Source organism: Pristis pectinata, chromosome 10 (genome assembly GCF_009764475.1).
Source record: "Pristis pectinata isolate sPriPec2 chromosome 10, sPriPec2.1.pri, whole genome shotgun sequence".
Taxonomy (NCBI): domain Eukaryota; kingdom Metazoa; phylum Chordata; class Chondrichthyes; order Rhinopristiformes; family Pristidae; genus Pristis; species Pristis pectinata.
In genome coordinates, this window is record NC_067414.1 from 19467920 (window position 1) to 19494852 (window position 26933).

The window sequence follows — 26933 nt, forward strand, 5'->3', positions numbered from 1 at the left end:
AACAACCTATCAACATTTTCCACAACTAAATGCTGGAAAAATCAAACAAGTTTCTTTTATCTCTAGCCAATGCCTTCATTGCTCTCCTTAACAATTGTGTGCAACTGAATCAGGTTGTTGGCAACCTGCATTGTACTTGACCTGAAATCGCCAAGTCCTCCTTTTCTCCATCTTTATATGATTAATTGACTTCACCCCTTCATCCATGTGTCTGTTGTATGCCAATGAACTGTCTAACCTCTCTCAATCTATTCTCTGTATAGTTGATATCTACTACAATTTTGCAGTCCTTGTCTTAATATGCATCAAAGACTGTTTACCCATACAATAGCTCCTAATTCAGCAATGTCTCAAAATCCAAATTCTCACATTTTCAAACTTCTTCATCATCATGCCACTTTACTGCAAATTCCACCAGCCCTATAACCCTCTAAGTGACCTGTAGTCCTCCAATTCTGCCCTCATAATAGTGCCTAAATGTAATGTCCATGATTTCAGGTGCCCAACACGAGGCTCTGGAATCCTATCCTTTAAACCTCTCTGCTGCTCTTAAATTTACCTCTTAAATTCTATGCATTTGATTCAGTTTTTAATTATTTGAGGTAAATTTTCTTTTGCTAACTCCTCCGCAAAGTAGCTTAATATATTTTGCCATGCTGAAGGAAGTCACTGTATGAGGACAAAGTTGTTGAATCCAACATTTCACTGAACTGAATGTAATTCAATGTTAATGAGACAGTAAGTACTTACTGTGTATGTTATAACTGCTAGCATCCCAATCAAGGTCAATGTGCTTATGGAGAAAGACAAGGCAGCCAAACCATCTGTGAGCAAAAGACACAAGAACCAAGTTTATTAGCAGTAGTTAGTTTCTTGGTGAGATCAGCAAGTAAACAAGTTAAAATGTACAGTATATCAATTAGCACTACATAAAGGGTCAGCTGGTTTAAATATCAATCCAGGTTTTCTGGTCAATAGAAGAACAGGGCTGAAAATCCAAAACTGTTCTGACAAAGGGTCTGGGACCTGAAGTATTAATTGTTTCTCTTCCTACAGATGCTGCCTGACCTGCTGAATGTTTCCAGTATGTTGTTATTATTTCTGAAGAATTGGACTCACAGTTGACCTTGAAGAAAACAGTTCACAATGATTTAGTGGGTCCTGAAGCACAATTTCCTCCTTTATTGTATTACTTTTGTCTGCTGTCTTCTACTAGGGATCATTAGTGTTTAGCAACACTGTCAAGAGTCTGAGCTTTCCATCATATTAAAGAATGCTTACAGGCAGTCAACCAAGTAAAAAGCAACAACTTTTATCTTTTATTAACCACTTTACAGGAAGTGAAATAAAGGTAAGGTTATACATAGGAATTTAGGTATACAGGCAGTCCCCAGGTCATGACAGGGTTCTGTTCCTGAGCTTTTTGTAAGTTGGAAATAAACAAAAACACTTTGTGGGAGAGGATCACAGAAACAGCTACAAGAGGAGAGCAAGCAGGTGCAGGAAGAGCAGCTGCCAGCTGGCCTCACTGATTCTGTGGGCAAGCGAGTAAGTGAGCGAGTGAGTCTGCTCAGCACTCCTAGCTCTGCTCCGCTCATCCCAGTTCCCAATTATTGTGGCTTGGGGCAGGGGAGGATAGAAGGCACAGTGTCCAGTTCCCACCCAGAAGAAGATGCCTGCAGCCCCGCAGCAGCCAGCAAATCCATCCCAATCCATCCTGCTGGTTTCCCAAACACTCGATCCTATTTACAGACTGTCCATAAGAAGGGCATTAGGGCATTCATAATCTGGGGAAGAGCTGTAAACAATGAAGTACAAAAAAAAGGAAAAATGCCTTTTTTTTAAATCATGGACATTACATATGAGGGAATGACAATTCAAGTACACAAAAACAATTTGTCAGAATTTGAAAAGTTGTTCATTGCAATTATGACAGAATATACCATTAAAAACTCATTCAACAAGACTTGTCATTTTCAATGGATAGCAAGAATATTGCATGTCGCTGAAACTAGACAGTGCCCTGCATCAACTGCAAAATCTGCAAAACTTTAACCATTAGGGAAGTATGGTATCCTGACCTCCGGTTCTGCCAATGTGGAGATTACATTTTCTTCCTGTCTGTGTTTCCTACATGTGCTCTGGTTTTCTCCCACATCCCAAAGATGTACAAGTTGGTAGGTTAATTGGCCACTGTCACCTGCCCCTACTGTGCAGGTAATATGGGAGGGACCTGATGGGAATGTGGGGAGGATCAAATGGGATTAGTGTAGGATTAGTGTATTGGGTGCTTCATGATTAATATGGGTTTACTGGACAAAGGGGCTTTTTCTGCTCCATCACTGACAACAATTTTTGATTTATGCTTTTAGCCAGGAGTGTGCAAATGTCCAAATCTGCTGTTGATTTCACAAAATAAAGATGGTGATACGCACAGTTTCATAATTAGATCTGCAAATTCAATGCAAGTAAACAAAAATTCTTGAGAACACATTAATGTTAAATCAATTTTATTGTATTTATTAGTAGGGAAACAGTCGCAATCAGCATGCCCTTTATCAAAAGGAGAAAAATATAACAAAGACTGCAAAATTAACATTTACTACACCAAAAAGGCCACTGTGGAGTTAACTGCCTTTTCTTACAACTTGATTGTACCAGTAAATCATCTGCAGGTAGATTTTAAGCAATTGTGAAGGATTGGATTGCACTTCCAAAACAGAAAATGGAACACCAAAATCTTGAAATAAGGACATAAAAGTAAAATAAATCTGTCATAACATTTTTACTCCTCACTGAAATGTATGTTTCTCCATTTGGCTGATCATTTTTCTTAGTTATAATTCTATTTCATCATAGATTGGACCAAGACTGTTCTTCTCCCTCTCAGTCACATGCCTTTGGTATCTTACATCAACCTTAATGGCAATTCATGCTAAAGCATTACATCATCCAGAAAGAGTATAGATCCGGAAAAGTTAAATATATAAATGATTAGCCATGTTTTATAGACCAATACTGGTCTTCATATATTTATTCAGTAACTGTGCAATAATCACCAGATGTTGACCACAAATCAATTCTCATTGATTTTTAAATACTAAATCCAGTGCAGCATTCACCTTTTCATGTTGCATTGTGAAGTTATCACAGATTGCATTTTCATTTCCTTTTGGATTACGTGGCTTCATGTTACATAAAATCATGATATGGACCACCTTCTAGGAATGCAACCACTCCATAATGCGGGGCTGCTTATATTTCGATGAACACATGAAACATCAAGGCATAGGAAGCTACAAGCAGAGTGATGGAAAATAGCATTAGTATAGATAAGTAGTTAATGGACAGCCTAACTATTTCCAGCCATCAACTACTTATCTATACTAATGTCATTTTCCAGCACTCTGCCTTTAGCAGAGTGGGCTGAAGGGCCTGTGTTGGTGCTCTGTGATTTTATGACTCCCATATTATTAGGCTGCTGACTTTTATCTATTTGAATATTTACATATTTACTCCATTAACGATATCCATTTACCTAGTTTTGATGAAAGGACTTTGCTTCTCTGTTCCCCTGCTGCAATTTCCAGCATGTTGCTTATCAGTATCCAATTTCACTATCATTCTTGAATCCATAAAGTTCTATGTTACTAGATTGCGTGTCCACTCTCAGTTTGAATATTACCAACAAAGTCTGGCTTGTACAGTACCCAGTAAAACCTCTGGCAGAAATCAAAACTCTTTCCACAACCCAATTTCTAAATATTCAGTGAGGACTGATCCGACAAAGCACAATCTTTATGAGACGTTCAATATTCTTTAAGCACTATGTCTTAGCTCCACCTATTTCCTGTTGCCTTCACTATTATCTCATTACTACCACAGAAACGCAAAACATTTCAATTTTAACTTCCCCAGGGTTTCAAGACACAATTGGCAACATTTAAAATTTAATCATTACTTGCATCCAGCTTTTCACCATCTTGCTCAGGCATTATCTTTGTTCCAAATGACTTCCTGAAGCTGTCTCCTGTGAATTAATTTAAAATCTACATTTCTATGTTCCTCCATAACTTTGCTCCACCTTACATCTACATCTTTGTTGTCAGAATCTCATCGCCTCATCCTGTCCACTTACCTGTTCCATGAGATTTTGCTCATATTCCAAGCCTTTAAAAACCAGCTTGCAACCTTTGACAATGTTTTGTTCACCCTTAGTGCCTTAGTATTATATTCCACTATTTATAAAAAAACTTTACATTTAAAAGGCTTCTTTCATAAGTCTAAGTAGCTTCGTAACAAACAATAATACTTTCAAAATACAGTGGCATGCAAAAGTTTGGGCACCCCTGGTCAAAATTTCTGTTACTGTGAATAGCTAAGCGAGTAAAAGATGACCTGATTTCCAAAAGGCATAAAGATGACACATTTCTTTAATATTTTAAGCAAGATTACTTTTTTATTTCCATCTTTTAGTTTCAAAATAACAAAAAAGGAAAAGGGCCCGACGCAAAAGTTTGGGCACCCTGAATGGTCAGTACTTAGTAACATCCCCTTTGGCAAGTATCACAGCTTGTAAACACTTTCTGTAGCCAGCTAAGAGTCTTTCAATTCTTGTTTGGGGGATTTTCACCCGTTCTTCCTTGCAAAAGGCTTCTAGTCCTGTGAGACTCTTAGGCCGTCTTGCATGCACTACTCTTTTGAGGTCTATCCACAGATTTTTGATGATGTTTAAGTCGGGGGACTGTGAGGGCCATGGCAGAACCTTCAGCTTGTGCCTCTTGAGCAAATTTTGCTCATTGTGGATTTTGGTCCTCTTGTCCATTGTGGATTTTGAGGTGTGTTTAGGATCGTTATCCTTTTGTAGAAGCCATCCTCTTTTCACCTTCAGCTTTTTTTTTTACAGACGGTGTGATGTTTGCTTCCAGAATTTGCTAGTATTTAATTGAATTCATTCTTCCCTCTACCAGTGAAATGTTCCCCGTGCCACTGGCTGCAACACAAGCCCAAAGCATGATCGATCCACCCCCGTGCTTAACAGTTGGAGAAGTGTTCTTTTCATTAAATTCTGCACCCTTTTTTCTCCAAACATACCTTTGCTCATTGCAGCCAAAAAGTCCTATTTTAATTTCATCAGTCCACAGGACTTGTTTCCAAAATGCATCAGGCTTGTTTAGATGTTCCTTTGCAAACTTCTGACGCTGAATTTTGTGGTGGGGACACAGGAAAGGTTTTCTTCTGATGGCTCTTCCATGAAGGTCATATTTGTGTAGGTGTTGCTGCACAGTAGAACAATGCACCACCACTCGAGTCTGCTAAATCTTCCTGAAGGTCTTTTGCAGTCAAACAGGGGTTTTGATTTGCCTTTCTAGCAATCCTACAAACAGTTCTCTCGGAAAGTTTTCTTGGTCTTACAGACTTCAACTTGACCTCCACCGTTCTTGTTAACTGCCATTTCTTAATTACATTACGAACTGAAGAAACGGCTACCTGAAAACGCTTTGCTATCCTCTTATAGCCTTCTCCTGCTTTGTGGGCATCATTTATTTTAATTTTCAGAGTGCTAGGCAGCTGCTTAGAGAAGCCCATGGCTGCTGATGGTTGGGACAAGATATGAGGGGTCAGGGTATTTATAAAGCTTTGAAATTTGTATTACCTGGCCTTTCCTAACGATGACTGTGAACAAGCCATAGCCCTAACAAGCTAATGAAGGTCTGAGACCTTGGTAACAGTTATCTGAGAGCTCAAATCTCTTGGGGTGCCCAAACTTTTGCATGGTGCTCCTTTCCCTTTTTCACTCTAAAATTGTACAAAACAAAAATAATACACTAATCTTGCTTAAAATGTTGAAAAGAATGTTTCATCTTTAACTTTATGACTTTTGGAAATCAGTTCATCTTCTACTCTCTTAACTACTCACAGTAACAGAAATTTTGACCAGGGGCGCCCAAACTTTTGCATGCCACTGCATAACTGTTGTTGTAATGGGGGCAATTGCAAGTCAACTGACACAGCAAGTTCCACAAACAGAAATGAAATAAATGCTTAAATATCTATTTTAATGATTTCTGCTATCCCGCTGTTATAAGACTATTGAACAGTTCCCTAGTACGGTAAAATGCACTGTTGACCTCACAGTCTACCTTACTATGACCTTGCACCTTATTGTCGAACTGCACTGCACTTTCTCCTTAGCTGTGACACTTTACTCTGCATTCTGATTTGTTTTACCTCGTACCACCTCAGTGCACTGTGTAATGAATTGATCTGTATGAACGGTATGCATGACAAGTTCTTCACTGTACCTTGGTACAAGTGACAATAGTAAACCAATTCAATTCAGTTGAGAGGTTGATGACCAGTATAGTACACTTTCCTGAACATTCCAATAGGACTTCTAATCTCTACCCAAAACTCATGAAGGTATTTAGTTTAAATGTGTAATCCCTGAGCATATAGTGTGTAACCTCAGTGGTGCAACAAAGTGAGATTTGAGATCATAGCCTTCAGAAGGGAGTAAGCAATCATTGGCAGCAAAACTCAACATAGATTTGGTGTGTGTGTGTGTGTGTGTGTGTGTGTGTGTGTGTGTGTGTGTGTGTGTGTGTGTGTGTGTGTGTGTGTGTGTGTGTGTGTGTGTGTGTGTGTGTGTGTGTGTGTGTGTGTGTGTGTGTGTGTGTGTGTGTGTGTGTGTCTGTTAATAAGAACATCTCAGTATCATTATTATATAACCTTCTATTTGGGCTTGCTTTTAACCCCACTCCATTCTCAAGTGTAAGGTAACTTTGTTTAGTGTAGGTATACCACCAGCGATAAGTTTTTATATCCTCAAACCTTAGTTATACAGAAACAAAACTAAAAATATTTCGTATGGTTGAAATTTTAGTTACTCACAAATATGTGCATGCAAAATAAAGTGTTACAGAAGGTCTCTGTTATGCTTTAATGGTTATCTTAACAGTATTTCTGGACGTAAGCACATTTCCCAGAAAATGGGGCAAATACAATGATTTGAAGTACTCTGCCCGCAAACACTTTGTTCAGTAATTGATCACGACAATTGGCAGCAAATGAGGAGAAGCATCGCACTCAGATTCAGACTGTTAGTGTTAAATGTAATCAAATACAGAGATAAGTTTGCTGCACACCACAAGGTGCTATTACATGGTAACTGGATGTCTGTGCAAATGATTGACAACTTCAGTTGCAACAGATATATTTTTCAAGGAGCATAATGTTTTTAAATGTATTCCGCAGCAGTATTCAGCTGACCTTATGTTCACCATTGAAATCGATGTGGGAGCAAGCTATATCTCATACACGTTTTATTTTACAGATCCTGATCTAAGTTGGTAATTATTAGAGAATTAGTGATAATGAAGCATTGATTATCTAATAATTACTAACTTAACTACTAAATTGATTACTAACAATTACCAAAGCCTTATCATTTTTGTTTCGAAAGAGAATGAAGTAAAAAAATTCATTATCAAGTGCAACCTGCAGAATTAATTTTGGACACCTAGTCTGCAAGTAGTAAGGTCTTTATGGTTAGCAACATCCTAAAAATGGAATAGACATAATGTAACCCATCGACCACTTTTTCTCCCATATCATTGTGCTTTCTGTTTAATGATAAATATGATGGTCGCCATAAATGCAATGGGCCGAAAGGCCTGTTTCTATGCTGCTACACAACTGTATGACTCTATCAATTATCAATATAAAATGAATTTTCTACTTACGGCTGCTTCCTAGCTCCTCAAAAAGAAGTTTCACCTTTTCCCATTCTGTGGAGTTTTGATTTGCTGGAATATTCAAAGGAACAAAAGCACTACAATAGAAAAAAGATTAATTTCAGACATAACATACTTTACATAATGAATACAGCAAGGAATATTATAAAATGAATATACATTTTATTAATATAAATAAAAGTGCCTCAAAGTGCCATGGATAATGGATTTAAAATTTATCTTTAATCTTTCAATTTCATAACTTCAATGACACAACTTAATGGTCTTTGGGAAAATAATAATTAACTAACAGGAACTAATTGTACAGAAACCATTATGGCATCCAATTTACATCACATTTTAAAATATTTCTCAGAAGTAAAATGGTTTTTTAACAGAAAAAAATTATCTAAACTGTAATAACCTCAGTATTTTTTTAAATCAGCCTTGCACTACTGCAGGATAACTTGCACATGTTATTAAAAGAAAACCATCTGAATTTAACCAAGTGCTCTCCATAGAACTTTCAAAGCGGTATCAAAAAGTCAATGATAAATCTTTATATCTATTAGATCAATTTAAATATAATGCATTTCATTAGGCAAGTTTGAGTTTAAGGATATCATGTCAGTTTCAATAAAAACTGGAAAAAGAAAAAAATATCACATTTGGTTTCTATTAAAGAGAGTATTTTACTTCCCGAATTCAAGTTATTCATTGTACTTTGTTCACTTTTCCCTTTATTGATTTCAGGACTATTAGAGCAGTTTTTCCCATCTTCACACTTGGTCAACAAAGGAGCACGCTACCCAATTAGTCAGTCAGCAACCATGCTCATTGGTAAAACTTGCTAGATTAATGTCATTCATTCCATGATCTTTGGGCCACTAATCTTCAATCTTTCCATAGAAATTACAGCTTGTATAACAAACTGAAAATAATTGAAACTCCCGATCAGAAGAACGAGCTACATCAAAATAAATAAATAAAATTCTTAAAGGGTGTAGCAAAAAGTAGCCGGGTGTAAATACAATAATCTTTGGAGATGGCAGGACAAATCTGGAAAGGCAATAAAAAGGAATGAAATATTAAGTTTTAGAAATAGAGGCACAAAGTTCAAAAGCAGGAAAACAATGCTAACCACTTAAAAAGTCACAAGCTAGAGCATCATGTAACATTCTAGGAGAATATCAAGATCTTGGAAAGGATGCAAAGAATACTTACCAAAATGGTATCAACAATGAGGGAATGAGGGATTTCAATTAAACAGAGGGACAAGAAAAACTAGGATTGTTCTGATGCAGGGTCTCGCCCCGAAATGTTGACAATTCTTCTCCCCACCCCCACGGATGCTGTTTGACTAGAGTTCCTCCAGTCAGTTTGTTTTTTGATAGGATTATTTTCAAATTGTAGAGATGTAAAGGTGTTCAAAACTTGGAAGGGTTTTGAAAGGAGAAACTGGGGCATCTTCCAAAGGCCTACTGGCAGTTTCTCCCAAACTGTCGGCACTTACAGGTATTTATCTCAGTGATACCAGCAAACCAGCTTAGGTGCCCATCTGCCTGCCTTGTCTGCTGGACTCACTCAGCATTCCTACAGAGTATCCTACCCCTTAGACATCGGACATTCTATGTCCCCAGGAATCCGGATCGCACTGATCTCAACTGGCACATCTGGACCATGGGAATGGCTGGAGGCTTCTCTTTTGGCAAACTCTGGCACCTCCTATTCCTTTTCTTTTGCATGTAGCCTTGGAATTTTACAATGTTAAAATGTTAATTTTAACCATGTTTATCAGTCAACAGTGAAAACCAGTTTCTACCAAAGCTCTGTTGTTCTACTTTATTGAGGGTCAGATGATGACTGTTAAATTGCTTCAGGGAAGCATTGTTAGAACAATCCATCTTTAACTGATTAATCAATATACTTCTCTTAGTTAAAACTGTGGTCATCAGCTGACTATCTTAGAGTTTATAGCTCCATTCACTGGTCCTCTGATAATAAAAGAGCCTACGTCAGGTTTCAAGAGAATCTGTTAACATCCACACATACATCACTGAGGTGACATTTTCAAACTTAAAAAAAATCAACGGTCACCCTTAATATCTGGAATATGTGCAGGTTGGTAGATTAATCGGCTGCTGTGAATTGCCCCTAGTGTGTAGGTGAGTGGTAGAATGTCGGGGTGGGAGGGGAGGAGGAGGAATCCAAGAGAATATGGGGTGAATGTAGAATCAGCATTCACAAGTGATTGATAGTCAGCACAGACTCAATGGGCTGAAGGGCCTGTTTCCCTGCTGTATGACTCTACGAATTACAGATTACCTCAGGGCTAATGGTATAATATCTTTTTCTTTGCATATTCAGAAAATACTGCATTTCTTTTCTGTCAAATTAAACTCCAACTTCACAGCAGAGGGATGGATAAAACTATTAAATTTTAGACCAATGGTAATATACTCAATATTTTCAAAAATAGAACATGTTGAAAGCTAAAAGATTAATACATAAATAAATTAAATTAAATTAAATATGTTCTGAAACAGCGCATCAAGGAGTATTTTGCCACCTTATTGAAAATCATAATATTGAATTTCAGAAATATCACAATAAAAACATTTAGCTTAATCATTTTGGAGCTATCCTCAAAGCATGTAAAAGCAGGTAACAAGGTCAATGAATTATCTAGTTTACTACGAAGTTCAATAAGCATGGCCATTATCTGAAATTGCTGGCAGTGGATCCTTTAATGTCCACACTTACGATAACAGTGGAAGTATTAAGCTTTGCCAAGTTTTCTCATTGTTTATAAAATGTACTAATTGCAAAATAAGAAGCTTAAAGCACATGGACAGAACAGAAATTGTGAAATTGCCCAAGTAGTGATCGCAGTAAGACTGGGTGCTGCCATTGCTGTATGCAGAACCTCTCTCATTATCCTTCCTCATTTTAAAGTTCAAAGGCATTGTATCAACAGTCACTAGGCCATGGATGACTTCAATGCAGAAGCCCAGCACTAAACGCAGAGACATGGTGGTAATCTAGAAAGGCTGATGGAATCAGAAACTTCAATGCATTTAAAAAGCATCTTGAAGAACACTTGAAGAGCCATGACATTCTGGGCTACAGAGCAAGAGCTTAGAAGTGGGATTTCTGGCCGGCACGGACACAATGGGCCAAATCTCTTTGGTTCATGTAGATATATAGATTCAATCTGTTGAGCTTTGCCTTCTGTCACTGATATCAATGGGTTTGACAGTTTTTAAATATCTCTGATGTTCAGACATTTATGAACAAATAAAACTGAAGTAAACAATTGTAAAAATTAACAAATTCTGGTATATAGATATACTAAGGAATGTGAAGGGGCAGAAAGCAGCGTAGGCGAATAATATGGCAGAATGACTTTTACACCAGTATTTATACTGGTAGGTTTTCCTAATCTGTGGGCCAGAACTTCATCCGAGGACAATTTTGGCCTGCCAGCTTGGTTTGGATTTCAGTCCACTTGCTGCCAGACTGCCCCTCCACTCCCTTGTGCCAGATTTGCCTGTCCTTGATAGTGAAGGTCTATGTTATGTACCTATTCTTCTGTTACCCACAGTCCACACAAAAGAGTGGAAATATTAAGCTTTGCTCAGAAAGCTCATCAAGCCTTGCAACCTAGACAGCCAAGTTTTCCCATTATGTGTAAGCTGTACTATTTGCAAAGTAAGCAGATCACAGAAAAGTGGACAGAAAATAGTGAAAATGCCCGAGTGACGATCGCAGAAAGACTAGACACTGCCAGTGTGCTCCATGTGGGACTTACTTCAGGTTTAATGTTGAATAGTATGGAAATTTGAATGCACAGGAACGTAAGAAGCTGCAGAGGGTAGTGGCCTCAGCCTAATACATCACGGGCACATACCTTTCCACCATCAATAGTATCTGCAGAAGACAACATCCATCATCAAAAACACCCACCTTCCAGGCCATGCCATCTCCTCAGAGCTACCATCAGGCAGGAGGTACAGAAGCCTTAAGTCCCACACCACCAAGTTCAAGAACAGCTACTTCCCTTCAACCATTCGGTTTTCAAAACAACTAGCACAAACCTAATCACTACCGTTTAGCAACACTATGACTATTTTGATCACTTTGCACAAAAATTGACTGTTTCTTTTGTTCTGTGTTCTTTCTTGTAAAAATTGTGTACAATTTATGTTTGCCTGTGAATGTTGCTTATACTATGCTATGTGCCCATGATGCTGCTGCAAGTTTTTCATTGCACCTGTGCACACATGTACTTGTGCATATGACAACAAACTCCACTTTGACTTTGAATCCAGGTGGTTCGTCCAGCACATGTGCATGCACACACACAAAAAAATCAGAAGCAAAAGACATCCCGCAGAATCTAGGGAAGGATTGTGGCATCTTCCTTAAAGAAAGAAATAATTTATTCTAAATGGCCTTTACTATCTAGAATTACATACTATTGTAATCTTATGAAATAGCTTCATTGGATGGCATTATTATAAAGCTTCTGCAGCTTTTTAATTCTGTAAGTGATTATTTTTTCAATCTTACCATCCATTCTTAAGATATAAACCATGAATATAGAAAATGTTCTTTCATCAACTTGCATTAACTTCGTTAAGTTTATTTTGTCATGCAAGTTATGTATAATTTATGTTAATTTAAGTTTATGTTAACTTTTGTTTGTCATATTTGTAATGTATAAATATGATAAATTGCAAAAATATGCTGTAAAAAGCTAATTTTCATGGCATTTATACCCTGGGTATATATGCCTATGACAATAAATTTGAACTTGTTACCAAAATGTAAATAATGTAATGAAAAAAACAAGGAACTTGAATTAATCTATTTTGCTTCCTGAACTCAGGTAGTCTTAAAACATTTGACAGCTAATGGAGCAATTCTAAAATTGAAACTGTGCTTAAATTTTTTGGCTGAGGAAGGTAAAGGACATGTGGTGTTGAAATTAGCATCAATAATCACCAATTTTCACTCAAGATCAGTAACTTAAAACGAAACCCATGGTGCTTTACAAGAAAAAAACACACACAAATGTTTACTGAAATGTATTAATGTTAAATGCACCCTTGTTGAAACTTCTTCATTTTTTAAAAATATAAAGAATATATTCCCCGGCTATTGCTGCACAACTTAAGGTACTCAAATTGATCTGACATAAATCCACTGCAGGACACAGCCTGACAAAGGAGGAGAAGGAAAACAAATAAAATTGGTAAAGCACAAGTTGCACAAGAAGTCTCAAACTCAAAAATCATGTTTTACTGGTCTTAAGATGACACCCAATGATTTAAATCAGAAGAGTAAAAATTGCCAGGAAAAAAGACTGTGACAATCCATCTTATCTATGCCCTTCATGATTTCATAAACCTCAATAAAATCATCCTTCAGCTTCCTTCACTCCAGGGAAAACAGTCCTAGCCTATCCAGTCTCTACTCATAACTCAAGCTCTCCAATCCCAGCAAGATCCTTGTGAAACCTTTCTGCACCTTCTCTATCTTAATTACAAACTTCCTTTAGTACGGTGACCGGAACTACACACAATGTTCCAGGTGTGACCTCACCAACGCCTTGTGCAATCAAAGGCAATTGTGCAATCAAATCCCAACTCTTGTACTCAATGCCCTGTCCAATGACGGGATGTGTGCCATCTTGTCTTCACCATCTTGTCTAACTGTGTCGCCACTCGACACAGTGAAGTTATGAACATTATGCTTCACATCTCCCAAGTATTGCCCAGAGGTACATAACAGACAGCCACTAGACTGTGACATCTCTTCACATTAAAGTTAATGCAGCAAGACAGAATTTGATAGATTTTTCCACATACTCCAGCCCTACATTTCCTAAAATAGAACCAATGTATTAGGTAGAAAACACTATGCCAGTAGTTTATGCTACAATTAGCAGTTCAGGAAACCTTTTCTCTAACGTCTAAGATATCAATTGGTATTCAAAAGACACAATACAGAATTTCATAAAAATAGATTGAGCACAACAGTGATTTATATTTATATATTCATTTAATGCAGGTCATGTAACAAAATGCTTGAAATGCATTACAAAGAAAATTTGATACTGAGCCACTAAATATATTAAGGCTGATAATGTAGTAAATTTTATCAGTTTTAAAGAGTGTCTTAGAGAAGAAAGAGAGAGGTACAAGTAGGGAGGTTTAAAGACGGAATTCAAGGTTTAAGATCTTGTCAGTTGAAGCATCCCTGCCAATGGAGAAATTAAAATCACAAATTAGGGATAAATTTGTCCCGGTGAGGCAGAGAAGGAATGGCAGGGTGAAGGAACCATGGGTGACAAGGGAGGTGGAACAACTAGTTAGGAAGAAGGCGGCAGCATACATAAGGTGTAAGCAGCAAGGATCAGACAGGGCTCGTGAGGAATATAGAGTAGCAAGGAGGGAACTTAAGAAGGGGCTGAGGAGAGCGAGAAGGGGACATGAAAAGGCTTTGGCGCGTAGAGTTAAGGAGAATCCCAAGGCTTTTTACTTGTACGTGAAGAGCAGAAGGATGGCTAGAGTAAAGGTGGGTCTGATTAAAGACAAAGGTGGGAAGATGTGCCTGGAAGCTGTGGAAGTGGGTGAGGTTCTCAATGAATACTTCTCTTTAGTATTCACCAAGGAGAGGGGTCTCGATGACGCTGAGGACAGTGTTGGTAAGGGTAATGTTCTAGAGTATGTAGATATCAAGAGAGAGGATGTGTTGGAGCTGTTAGAAAATATGAGGACAGGTAAGTCCCCAGGGCCTGACGGAATATTCCCCAGCCTGCTTTGTAGAGGCGAGGGAGGAGATTGCTGAACCGTTGGCTAGGATCTTTGAGTCCTCGTTGTCCACAGGGATGGTACCGGCGGATTGGAGGGTGGCGAATGTTGTCCCCTTATTCAAGAAAGGTGGTAGGGATATTCCAGGGAATTACAGACCAGTGAGCCTTACATCTGTGGTGGGCAAGCTGTTGGAAAGGATTCTAAGAGATAGGATCTATGAGCATTTAGAGAATCATGGACTGATTAGGGACAGCCAGCATGGATTTGTGAAGGGAAGATCTTGCCTCACTAGCCTGATAGGGTTCTTTGAGGAGGTGACCAGGAAGACCGATGAGGGTAGTGCAGTGGGTGTGGTCTACATGGATTTTAGTAAGGCGTTTGACAAGGTTCCGCATGGTAGGCTTCTTCAGAAGGTCAGAGGCCAAGGGATCCAGGGAGGCTTGGCCGTGTGGATTCAGAATTGGCTTGCATGTAGAAAGCAGAGGATCGTGGTGGAGGGAGTGCATTCGGATTGGAGGGCTGTGACTAATGGTGTCCCACAGGGATTGGTTCTGGGACATCTACTTTTTGTGATATTTATTAATGACTTAGATGAGGGGGTGGAAGGGTGGGTTAGCAAGTTTGCAGATGACACAAAGATCGGTGGTGTTGTAGATAGTGTGGAGGGCTGTCGAAGCTTACAGAGAGATATTGATAGGATGCAGAGCTGGGCTGACAAGTGGCAGATGGAGTTCAATCCGGAGAAGTGTGAGGCGGTACACTTTGGAAGGACCAACTCCAAGGCGGAGTACAAGGTAAATGGCAGGATTTTGGGCAGTGTAGAGGAGCAGAGGGATCTGGGGGTTCATAGCCACAGATCACTGAAAGTTGCCACACAGGTGGATAGGGTAGTTAAGAAAGCTTATGGGATGTTAGCTTTCATAAGTCGGGGGATCGAGTTTAAGAGCCGTGAAGTAATGATGCGGCTTTACAAAACTCTGGTTAGACCACACTTAGAGTACTGTGTCCAGTTCTGGTCGCCTCATTATAGGAAGGATGTGGAAGCGCTGGAAAGGGTGCAGAGGAGATTTAGCAGGATGCTGCCTGGATTAGAAAGTATGGATTATGATGAGAGACTAAAGGAGCTAGGGCTTTACTCATTGTAGAGAAAGAGAATGAGGGGAGACATGATAGAGGTATACAAAATATTAAGAGGAATAGATAGGGTGGACAGCCAGCGCCTCTTTCCCAGGGCACCAATGGTCAATACAAGAGGGCATGGTTTTAAGGTAATGGGTGGGAAGTTCAAGGGAGACGTCAGAGGGAGGTTTTTTTACCCAGAGAGTGGTTGCGCTGCCTGGGGTGGTGGTGGAGGCTGATACGTTGGGCAAGTTCAAGAGATTGTTAGATAAGCATATGGAGGAATTTAAGATAGAGGGATATATGGGAGGAAGGGGTTAGATAGTCTTAGGAACGGTTTGAAGGTCGGCACAACATGGTGGGCCAAAGGGCCTGTATTGTGCTGTATTGTTCTATGGTTATACAAATCTTAGGGGCAAGAATTAGAAGACTTTAGATATCTTTGAAGGCTGTAGGGCTACAGGAAAAAAGTGAGGGGTCACATAATAGAGAGATTTGAAAACAACATTTAAAGTTTTAAAAAACAGGTCTTACTTCAGCATCAGCCATTGTAGATCAGTCAGCAGAGTGGTAGTGATGAACAGCATTTAGTGTATTTCAGGAATCAGTCAGCATTTTTGAATGACCTCAATGTTGCTATTGCAGACAAACTTAGAGCAAACAAAAGCATAGATTTCAGCCCTAGGTGAACCAAGAATAAGTTGAGCAAAAGAAAAATGGAACAAGACATTCTTGGTGATGGCTCCAATAAAGGCACAAGAGAGAAATTGAACTCATGTTTCAGATCAATGACTTTTTACCAGAATAGTTCTGAAATTGACCCGTTCTTGCTCCAAAGATGCTGCCTGACCTGAGCATTTCCAGGATTTTGTGTTTTTATTTCAGATTTACAGCAGCTACAATACTTTGCTTCAACTATATAAAAAAACCAGGGTTCATTCTGCTTGATCTATTCCACCCACAGACGAATTCTATTATATTCCCACTTTACATGCTTTGTACTCTTCCCTCCTGTGCACATGCTCCCTTTCATGCCTGCACCATATACCTGGCTCCTTTGTACACTCCTTTATGTGCACTTTGATGACATCTAATTCAATTTTTTGAAAAACATATTTCAAAGTTTATCTTGGTTAATAGATGAATATTCACATCCATTACATTCATCCCCATTTTCTAACTTAGTCCATTCAATTACAGAATCTCTACTGCCATAACATCTTTATTGGCATTGGTATTGATTTATTATTGTCACTTGTACTGAGGTACAGTGAAAAACTTGTCTTGCATACCAATCATACATGTCAATTCATTACATAGTGCCGTTACATTGAGTTAGCACAGAGTGCATTAAGGTAGCACAAGTAAAAACAATAGCAGTACAGAGTAAAGTGTCACAGCTACAGAGGAAGTGCAGTGCAGGTAGACAATAAGGTGCAAGGTCACAAGAAGGTAGATTGTGAGGTCAGAGTCCATCTCATCATATAAGGGAACCGTTCAATAGCCTTATCACAGTGGGATAGAAGTTGTCCTTGAGCCTGGTGGTATGTGCCCTCTTCTGCCTGATGGGAGTATCAACAAAAATTTTTGTGCCTTTGAAGACATGCATTACTGCAATTACAATCATGGTAAAGCACACAATAAAATATATAAATGCAGAAAACCTTTCTCTGAATTACAGGAAAACTTCCAAATCTATTTGGTATGAAGGAATCTGTACCCTCAACTTCTGGTTTCTATCCCTATCAGATATGAAGGATATCTGATGTTGGAAATCAAAATGTGAACAGTAAGAGATTCATTATACAGAAGGACAGTGTATCTAAGCAGCAACAGTGGGAAAAAGCCAACTCGTGTGTTAGAGTTTGAATTTCTAACCTTTGAGGTTTAAGGATTTCTTACTGTTTTCATTGTACAATTGAATAATTATATGTCCACAGGCTCACACAACCATGGTGTTTTTTCTTAAAAGCAGAAGCAAGATACAGTGAACACTGGAAATTCAAATCACATGAAGTGTTAACTGAGAGATATTACAGGAATCAAGGGATATGTGGTTCATGCAGGAAAATTATGCTGAGGTAGCCACTTCCAGTGAACTATGGACCTAGACCCCAAGATCCCTCTGTACCTCAATGCTATTAAGGGGCCTACCATTAACTGTATACTTTCTCCTTTCATTTGACCTCCCAAAGTTCAACACCTCACACTTGACCGGATTAAACTCCATCTGCCACTTCTCTGCTCATATCTGTAACTGATCAAAATCCCGCTGTATTCTTTGATAGTCCTTTATACTGTCCACAATTTCTCCAACCTTGGTGTCATCTGCAAACTTGCTAATCCACCCATCTACATTTTCATTCAAATAATTGATATATAATCACAAACAACAGAGCTCCAGCACCAATCCTTGCAGAACACCACTAGCCACAGACTTCCAACCAGAACAACAGCCTTCTACCCCTATTCTATGGGCAAGCCAGTTCCGAATCCAAACTTGCAATTTACCCTGGATACCATGCATCTTTATCTTCTGAATCAACCTACCATGAGGGATCTTATCAAATGCCGTACTAAAGTCAATGCAGATAATGTCCACTGCCTTACCCTCAAGTTTGAGGGTAAGGCATGACCTGCCCCACACAAAGCCATGCTGACTGCCTCTAAGCAGGCTATGCCTTTCCAAATGTGCATAAATCCTATCCCTCAGTATCCTCTCCAACAGCTTCCCTACCACTGATGTGAGGCTCACTGGCCTACAATTACCTGGATTATCCCTAGTTCTCTTCTTGAACAAAGGCACAATATTTGCTACTCTGCAGTCCTCCTGGAGCTTACCTGTTGCTAGTGAGGACACAAATATCTTTGTGAAAGCCCCAGCAATCTCATTACTTGTTTCTTTCTATATTCTGGGATATATGCCATAAAGCCCTGGGGACTTATCCACCTTAATGCTTTTCAAAAGACTCAGCACTACCTCCTCCATAATCTCAAAATGTCCCAGCACATAAGCATGCCCCACCCTATTTTCACTCTCCTCCAAATCTTTCTCCTCGATAAACACTGACACAAAGTACTCATTTAGTACCTCAGCCACTTGCTCTGACTCCAAGCACAAATTCCCTCGTTTATCTTTGAATGAACCTACTCTGTCCTCAGTTATCCCCTTTTTCTTAATACATATAAAAAATGCCTTGGGATTCTCCTTTCTCCTGCTCACCAAGGACAATTCATGGCCCCTTTTGGCCTTCCTAACTCCCTGCTTGAGCGTTTTGTGCACTCTTTATATTCTGCATGGGGCCCAGTCTGATATTAGCTTCCTAAACCTTACATATGCTTTCTATAGGCGAGATCCTTGTCCTTCTTAAACAAAGCAACAACACTGGCTATTCTCCAGTCCTCTGGGAGCTTGCTTGTGGCTAAAGAGAGCAAGCTAAGATCACTGGACATGCAGAACAAATGTTAATGAAAAAGCAATGTAAAGCCAAAGTGGCAGCACCTATGGGCTTGGCCAATAACGTGAGGGAAAAGGGAAGGCTTCCTCAGTGGACCAGTAAGGTCTCAGTAGATGCTGGACATCAATGGAAGGAGACAGCAGTTGAGGTCATTGTCAATACCTAATACCCAAATTTGTGTCACAAATGTTCAATGACTTCATAATCATGGTCAAGGTCAGTGAAAGCCATTTTCATATTTAATAGAAGTTGGCTTAGAGGAGTGATCTGAATGTGATGAGATACCAGGCATGTTAGGACTGCATCTGGGGCAGGAGGAAAGGGTGCCACTTCCCTAGAAGTCACTTAAGTTCTGTTGCAGAGGACTAACTTGAAGACTTCAATGAGCAGGCAACAGAAGCTGATGAATAAACACAAAGAAATGCTTGGAGCATTAGCAGCCAGCAAATATCCATGCAATCACGCCATGTGAGGAGCATAGATGACTGCATCAACAAGATTGCACTGTCTTTGTTTGCAGAGCTTGAAGTCCATTGATTCAGGGACCTGATGCAGAGCTTCAACCTGAAATGTCGACAGTTCCTTACCCCGCAGCTCCCCCCCCCACCCACCCCCACCCCTGACAGATGCTGTTCAACCTGCTGAGTTCCTCCAACAGATTGTTTGTTGCTCCAGTTTCCAATATCTGCAGTCTATCCATTCATGATATCAGAAATAGTCTGCTCTATTTCAAAAGTTTCCACCATCCAGCATCTGGTAACCAGTGATTGATAATAAATGAATTAGCTTTGAATGCAGAAACAGCAGAACCCTCGGAATAAATGAGCTGTAGTGGAAGCTCAAGACTGGTGCCATCCAAGCTCAAACTGCTATCAATGGATATCTATGATCAAAGTACATCAGCAGACCAGCAATCTATCTGCCAGCAGATTACCAGGATGGTTAAGGCTTAGTTCTGGGAAAGTGCCAGCGACTCAAACACAAAATCAATGCCTTTTTTTTCCTCAAGATAATGGCATTTGATCTCAACTGTTGTTATACAGTGGTCTAGCTACTGTCCAGACTGTCCAGTTACTCAGGGCCATCTGCAGCATCCCCCATTTCAAGCTAGCTATGGTGCAGCCAGGAGTTTACTGTGTATACTTAATTACAACAGTGATGGAAGGTATCATCATGTGGCATTTACTCTCCAATAACCTACTAATTGATGCTTAGCTTGGGCTTCAATGGGATCACTTGACCCAGACCTCAGTACAGCCTTGGTCTAAACATGGCTCAATTCCAGAGACGAGGTGAAAGTGACTGTTCTTGACAAAAAAGCAGCACTTGATAAAGTGTAGCATGAAGACGGCCTGGTAAAACGGCCTTTTGATTCCTCTTACTAAAAGTGCACTTCCCCACATTAAACTTTATTTGACAGGTTTAATCTATCCGTATCCCACAGCAGATTCACAATGTCCACTTCAACATGCCCTTCTACCTATTTTTGTATCATCCCTGGGTACAGGGAAATAAGGAGAGAAGAAATGGAACTAATGGTACTGCTTTAGCATGGACCCAAAGAGCTAAATAGCTTACTTTTGTGTCATTGTTTAACATTCTTAGAAGGCTTGTCAGGATAAATGCAGGAAGGATATTTCCCCTGGCTTGAGAGTCTAAAACTAGGGATCATGGTCTCAAAAAAAGGGTAGGACATTTTGAATTGAAGTGAAGGGAAAGGTTTTCACTCTGCGAATTCTATGGAATTCTGTATCCTGGAGGGTTGTGGAGGCTCAGTCCGTTGACTGCATTTAAATCAGGGGATTAATAGATTTCTTTATCTTAAAGGATTCAAAAGATACGAGGAAAATAAAGTTTAAGGTAGAAAATCAGCCATGATCTTATTGAATGGTGGTGTAGTCTCAAAGGGCCGAAGGACAAACTCCTCCTTCATACAATCAGAGAGTTGTAGCAGCACAGAAGCAGACCCTTTGGCCACTGCATCTGTGCCACCCATCAAGCACCTATTTACTGAGATCTTTATTTTGAATGTTACGTTATGTTCTTCTGCACTAAATAACCATTCCCTGTACCACCAGTGACTGAGGCTACAATGAGTACATCCCATAAGATGCACTGTTGTCACTTGCAAAGTTGTAAACTCCATTACCAGTTCAGAGAAACATTATTACCAAAGGTTCCCTTCCAAGTCATACAATATTCTGACCAGGAAATATATCGCTATTCCTGCACTGTTGCTGTGACAAGCCAACAGCCTTGAGCGATGACTTTTGTCAGGACAACTGGAGTACTTCAAGACAGCTCACCACCACCTTTTCAAGGGTAATCCGGGATGGGCAATAAATGCTGGCCATGCCAGCCACGTCCACATCTTGAAAAATGAATAACTAGAAAAGCAGAATTAGGGTATACACAGACAGACACCAAGGGATACTGTGTTGATATTTTTTGATTTTATAACTCATCATTGAATGTGTAGAGACAGTTTAGAACATGATGAGCTGTTGTCTTTAATTCTCTCATAGCAAATACTCTGATAAAGAGCAACAGAGGGAAAGCAACGCAACAGCTATTGCTGATAGGAATTGGTATTTTGCTTATTCAAAGTGCAGCCTATTCAGCTGTTTATGTCACCACCTATCTTCCTTCCTTCCTCCCTCCCTCCTCTGCATGTTCCACAGCTGCTAGGTTGGGCTAAGCCTGCATTAGTAAAGCAAACCAAAACAATACTTGATTTCCGCTTTGCTTTATGCTTAGTTCTCTACCAGAGCAGTCCAGGCAATGAAAGTATTGCATAAGATAGCAATCAACCACTGTGAGCTGCAGATGGCAGGATAGTCACCAAGAGAATTTCAGAACAATCTTCAATCTTATCATTAACAAACACAAAAACATGAAAATAGGAACAGGAGCAGGCCATGAGAGCCCTCAAGCTTGCTCTGCAGTTCAATATGATCAGGTTATCTATGCTGGCCCCAACTCTTCTTCTGTGCCAGTTCATCATATCTCTCAATTCCTTGATCTTTCAAATATATATAATGATCTGGCTTCCTCCACCTTTGGGGACACAGGATAGTGCAGTGGATGTTGTCTATATGGACTTTAGCAAGGCTTTTGACAGGTCCCTCATGGCAGGCTAGTCTGGAAGGTTAGATCGCATGGGATCCAGGGGAGATAACAGATTGGATTCATAATTGGCTCAGAGGTAGGAAGCAGAGGATAATTGTCAAGGGTTGTTTGTAGTAGTGCCACAGGGGTCGGTGCTGGGATCTTTGCTGTTTGTAAATGATATAAATGATTTGGATGTTAATGTACAAGGCACGGTTAGTAAGTTTGTGGATGATACTAAAATAGGTGGTGTGGTGGATAATGTAGGTTATGAAAAATTACAGGGGGAACGTGATCAGCTTGGGCTGAGGATTGGCAACTGGCATTCAATGCAGATAAATGCAAGGTATTGTATTCTGGGAGATCAAACCAAGGTAGGACTTCTATAGTGAATGGTAAGGCCCTGGGGTGTATTATGGAACAGAGGGACAGTTCGCTGAAAGTGGTGTCACAGGTAGATAGGGTGAAGTAGGTGTTTGGCACACTGGCCTTCATCAGTCAGGGCATTGAGTTTAGGAGTTGGGAAGTTATGCTGCAGTTATACAAGACGTTGGTGAGGCCGCACTTGGAGTATTGTGTACAGTTTTGGTTGCCCTGTTGCAGTTAAGATGTTATTAAACTAGAAAGAGTGCAGAAAAGATTTACCAGGATGTTGCCTGGACCTGGGTCCTGAGTTACAAGGGGAGGTTGTACAGAGTAGGACTTTATTCCCTGGAATGTAAGAGATTGAGAGATGGCCTGATAGAGGTATACAAGATCATGTGGGGCATAGAGAGGGTGAAAGCACATAGTCTTTTTCCCAGGGAGGGGTGCTAAAAACAAGAGGGCATAGGTTTAAGACCAGAGGCGAGAGATTTAAAAAGAGACATCGGGGCAGTTTCTTCATGGACAGAGTGGTGCGTATTTGGAATGAGCTGCCAGAAATAGTGGTAGAAGCAGGCACGTTAGCAACATTTAAGAGACATCTAGATAAGTACATGGATAGGAGAGATTCAGAGGGCTATGGGCCAAATGTGGGCAGATGGAACTAGCTCACTGGGCAACACAGTCAGCATGGATGAGTTGGGCCAAACAGCCTGTTTCCGTGCTGTATGACTCTATCTGCTATTTTTTTTTTACCAGCCTCTTTCTCTCGAGGTCCACACCTACCTTAGCAACCTTCATCCTATTTATATATTCAAAGAAGCTACTACTGTTGATTTTGATATTACACACAAATTTTCTCCTTTATAAGTTTTTCAGTCCTTTGCTAAAAACTTCCCAGAATTCTGGCCTACCACCAGCTCTTGCCATTTTGTTTGCTCTACTTTTCAACTTAATATTAAACTTGACCTACTTGGTTAACCACAGATTGAGCCTCTTTCTCATGGAATCCTTCTTTCTAGTTGGGATAAATTCCTGCTGATTCTTATGGACCAGCTATTTGAATATATGCCAGTGCTCATCAACTGACATGTCTTTTAGCTGATTTTTCCAATCCACCTTAGACAACTCCAACTTCATACCATTATAATTGCCCTTATTTAGGTTGAAGACGGTGGTTTTGGTCCTATGTTGTTCATCCTCAAACTGCATCTGGAATTCCATCATATTGTGGTCACTACCTCCTCAGGCATCTTTTGACAGATCTTGTCTTAATCCTTCCTCATTACTCATGACCAAATCTAAAACAGACTGTTCCCAGGTAGGTTCCAAAAACTTACTGTTCTAAGCAGCAATCCCTGACATTACTCCATAAATTCTTTAACGATATTCTTGCCAATTTGGTTTCTCCTATCGATATGTAGATTAAGATCTCCTTTGACAATTGCAGTTCCCTTCAAACATGCCCTAAATATTTCCCCATTTATGCTCTGACCTATTGACTACTTCCCTGTGTCTTCTTTCCCCTCCTATTATGATATCAACCCAAATCAATTCTACATTACTATCCACAGCCTCCATATGACTAAACACTGCAGATACCTTCCCCGATCAACATCACTACCACACATACTTTTCCCTTTCATTCAGAAACATTTCTAGCCATCCTCACAAAAGACCACCTTGCTCCACCTCCATAGAAGTTCTTAACTGTTTACTCTAGGCTTTCTTACTTGAGCATACTCTCATCTGGCCTCCCAATATTCACCCTTCATAAACTCAACATCATCAAAAACTCTGTTGCCCCATTATCCTAACTTGCACTGTCCCTTCATATTTGTGTCCTTTGACCAACACTGGCTCCTGAGAAATCTCTCAAATTATTCTTCTCAGCTTTGTCTGTAATTCTCTTTATTAGTTCATTTCTATTTCTGAACCATACTCCCTCTGCATTCCTCCAATTCTGGCCTCTTGTGGGTCCCTGTATATAATCCTTCCATCACGAGTTGTCAAAACCTTAAGTTCTGATTTTCACACCCGAAATCTTTCTTCCATTAATATGCAGTTCCAAAACAAATTCCTTGAGCATAGATGACCAATAGCTTGGTTATGTTCCTTTATCCGCCTTGTAATTAAACTTTGTCCATTAATGCTCTTGGGAAGAGATGCAGCACATATTGCTGCATTAAAGGCATTATATAAATGCAAATGGAATTCCACTGTAACCTAGGTAGTTGTCTACTAATTCACTGAATAACCACTGTTCATAGTTCAGTTTTGATACTCAGTCGTTAAAATTGTGCAAAGAAAATCATCAAAGTCACCAATACTCTTCAGCACACCCTGAACAACTTGCACCAAGATATTCTCCCAATGGAATTAAAGGGCACATTTTTGAAAGGATATAAAAGTATTTGGCTTAGATGTACTATTGTTCTGGCAACAAACTTAAGGTTAACAATGAATTTAAATTCATAGAGCAATATGCACTTCCATGATCTTATCATATCTAATTGATTTTAAATGTTGCTATTTACAGTTGCCAGATCGTGTTATCTAAAAAGAACCTTGAAAAGAGAAACTGCCACAAAATTAATGACCTAGTTAAAGATCAGCATTTACTTTTAACATTTTATTACATAATGTTAATACCTCTGAAAGTTTGAATCCAATTTCATTTCAATGCCAAGAGAACAAACTTCTCTATTCTACACTCAGAATTTGGGAATCTGACATTGGGCTCTTTGCTAAAATGCCTCCAGGTCTTAAATGTTTCTCCTTTCATCCTACCATACTTTGCTTTGACAAAATTGGACTATCTTCAAGTTTACATTTTTAGCATAATATCCATGCACTGATCACAATGGAATAATCTAAATGCAGATTCACTTTCAAATACGTGATTTTGGGGAGCAGAGAGAAAAACACTACCTAGTTTTGGATGAAAGGCACAGAAATGAGAAAGACAGGGTTCTACCTAGTGCTTTGACCTGGTGGACAATAAGGAAATATGAGCTTCCAGTGTGTACATTTCCCACTTCATTCAGCTAGAATTAATGGAAGAGAAAATGTGGTAAAGACAGTTGTAGCTTGAGATGTAACTATTTAGTGCAGAGGAGGGAATTCGGGATTGATTCGAGTCGGTGGACTGGACCATGTTTAAGGATTCATCAGCAGACCTAAATGAATATGCCACCTGGTTTGGAGCTCAGCCGTTTCATCACCATTTCATTGCCGCAGGAGCAAGTTACTGGCACGATAGTCAGATATGTACCCGGTGAATGTTCAGAGTCCAGGATGAAGAGTGGTATAATTATTCAGTGCTCTGCAGGATAGTACCAAATGGAATATCAGTGATACTCCATCTGTTACTTTCTTGTCTTTCACAGAGCCTTTGCATCCAACTTGCAGATCATTTGGTCACCTGATTGGTAAATCCCACTGCCTGGTTGTGCTTCATCTGCCTGCATAGAGAGACTGAAGGGTGCGGCACTGGTGCAGAGGACAACGAAGACTTGGATGGCAGAGGCAGAGGAGGGAATTTGGGATTGATTTGAGTCGGTGGACTGAACCATGTTTAAGGATTCATCAGCAGACCTAAATGAATATGCCACAGTCATCACCAACATGTGTGGACGAGTGTGTACCCACAAAAACATTCTGAGTCTTCCCCAACCAGAAGCCCTGGATGAACCAGATTTGTAATCTGCTGAGGGCTAGACCTGTGGCATTTAGGACTGACAACCCAGAGTCATACAAGAAGACCAGGTATGACCTCCAGAAGGCCATTGCGAGTGCAAAGAGGCAATTTTGGACTAAACTGGAATCACAGATGGACGCTTAACAGCTGTGGTAGGGCTTGCACAATAACTTCCTACAAGGCGAGATCAGGTAGCATAAGACGGCATACTTCGCTGAGTACTAAAGGTCTGTGCGGACTAACTGGCTGGAGTATTTAGGGACATATTCAACCTCTCGTTTCTGCGGTCTGAGGTTCCCACCTGCTTCAAAAAGGCATCTTTTGTACCAGTGCCCAAGAGAGGTTGGTTATGGCGCGAATCAACTCCTGCCTCAGATGACCTGAATCTGCTCCAATTTGTCTACTGCCACAACAGGTCAACAGCAGATGCAATTTCTCTGGCTCTTTGTTCTGCTCTGGACCATCTGGACAACAGGAACTCCTACATCCGGCTGCTGTTCATCAACTACAGCTCGACATTCAACACAATCATCCCATCCAAACTCATCGTCAAGCTTCAAGACCTAGGCCTCTGTACCCCCCTCTGCAACTGGATACTCAACTTCCTCGCCAGCAGACCTCGGTGAGG

At 39.9% G+C, this 26933-nt stretch overlaps 1 protein-coding gene across 3 annotated transcripts in view; it reads right to left on the bottom strand.

Moving 5' to 3' along the window:
* lmbrd1 (LMBR1 domain containing 1) overlaps positions 1 to 26933 on the bottom strand; it is a 211099-nt gene that overhangs the window by 99085 nt on the left and 85081 nt on the right. For all 3 annotated transcript variants that reach the window (XM_052025185.1, XM_052025184.1, XM_052025186.1), the window contains 2 exons: positions 7746 to 7834; positions 751 to 824 (listed from right to left, as the gene is read on the bottom strand). In XM_052025185.1, coding sequence (XP_051881145.1) covers positions 751 to 824; positions 7746 to 7834 — 163 coding nt within the window. The remainder of the gene's footprint in view (positions 1 to 750; positions 825 to 7745; positions 7835 to 26933) is intronic.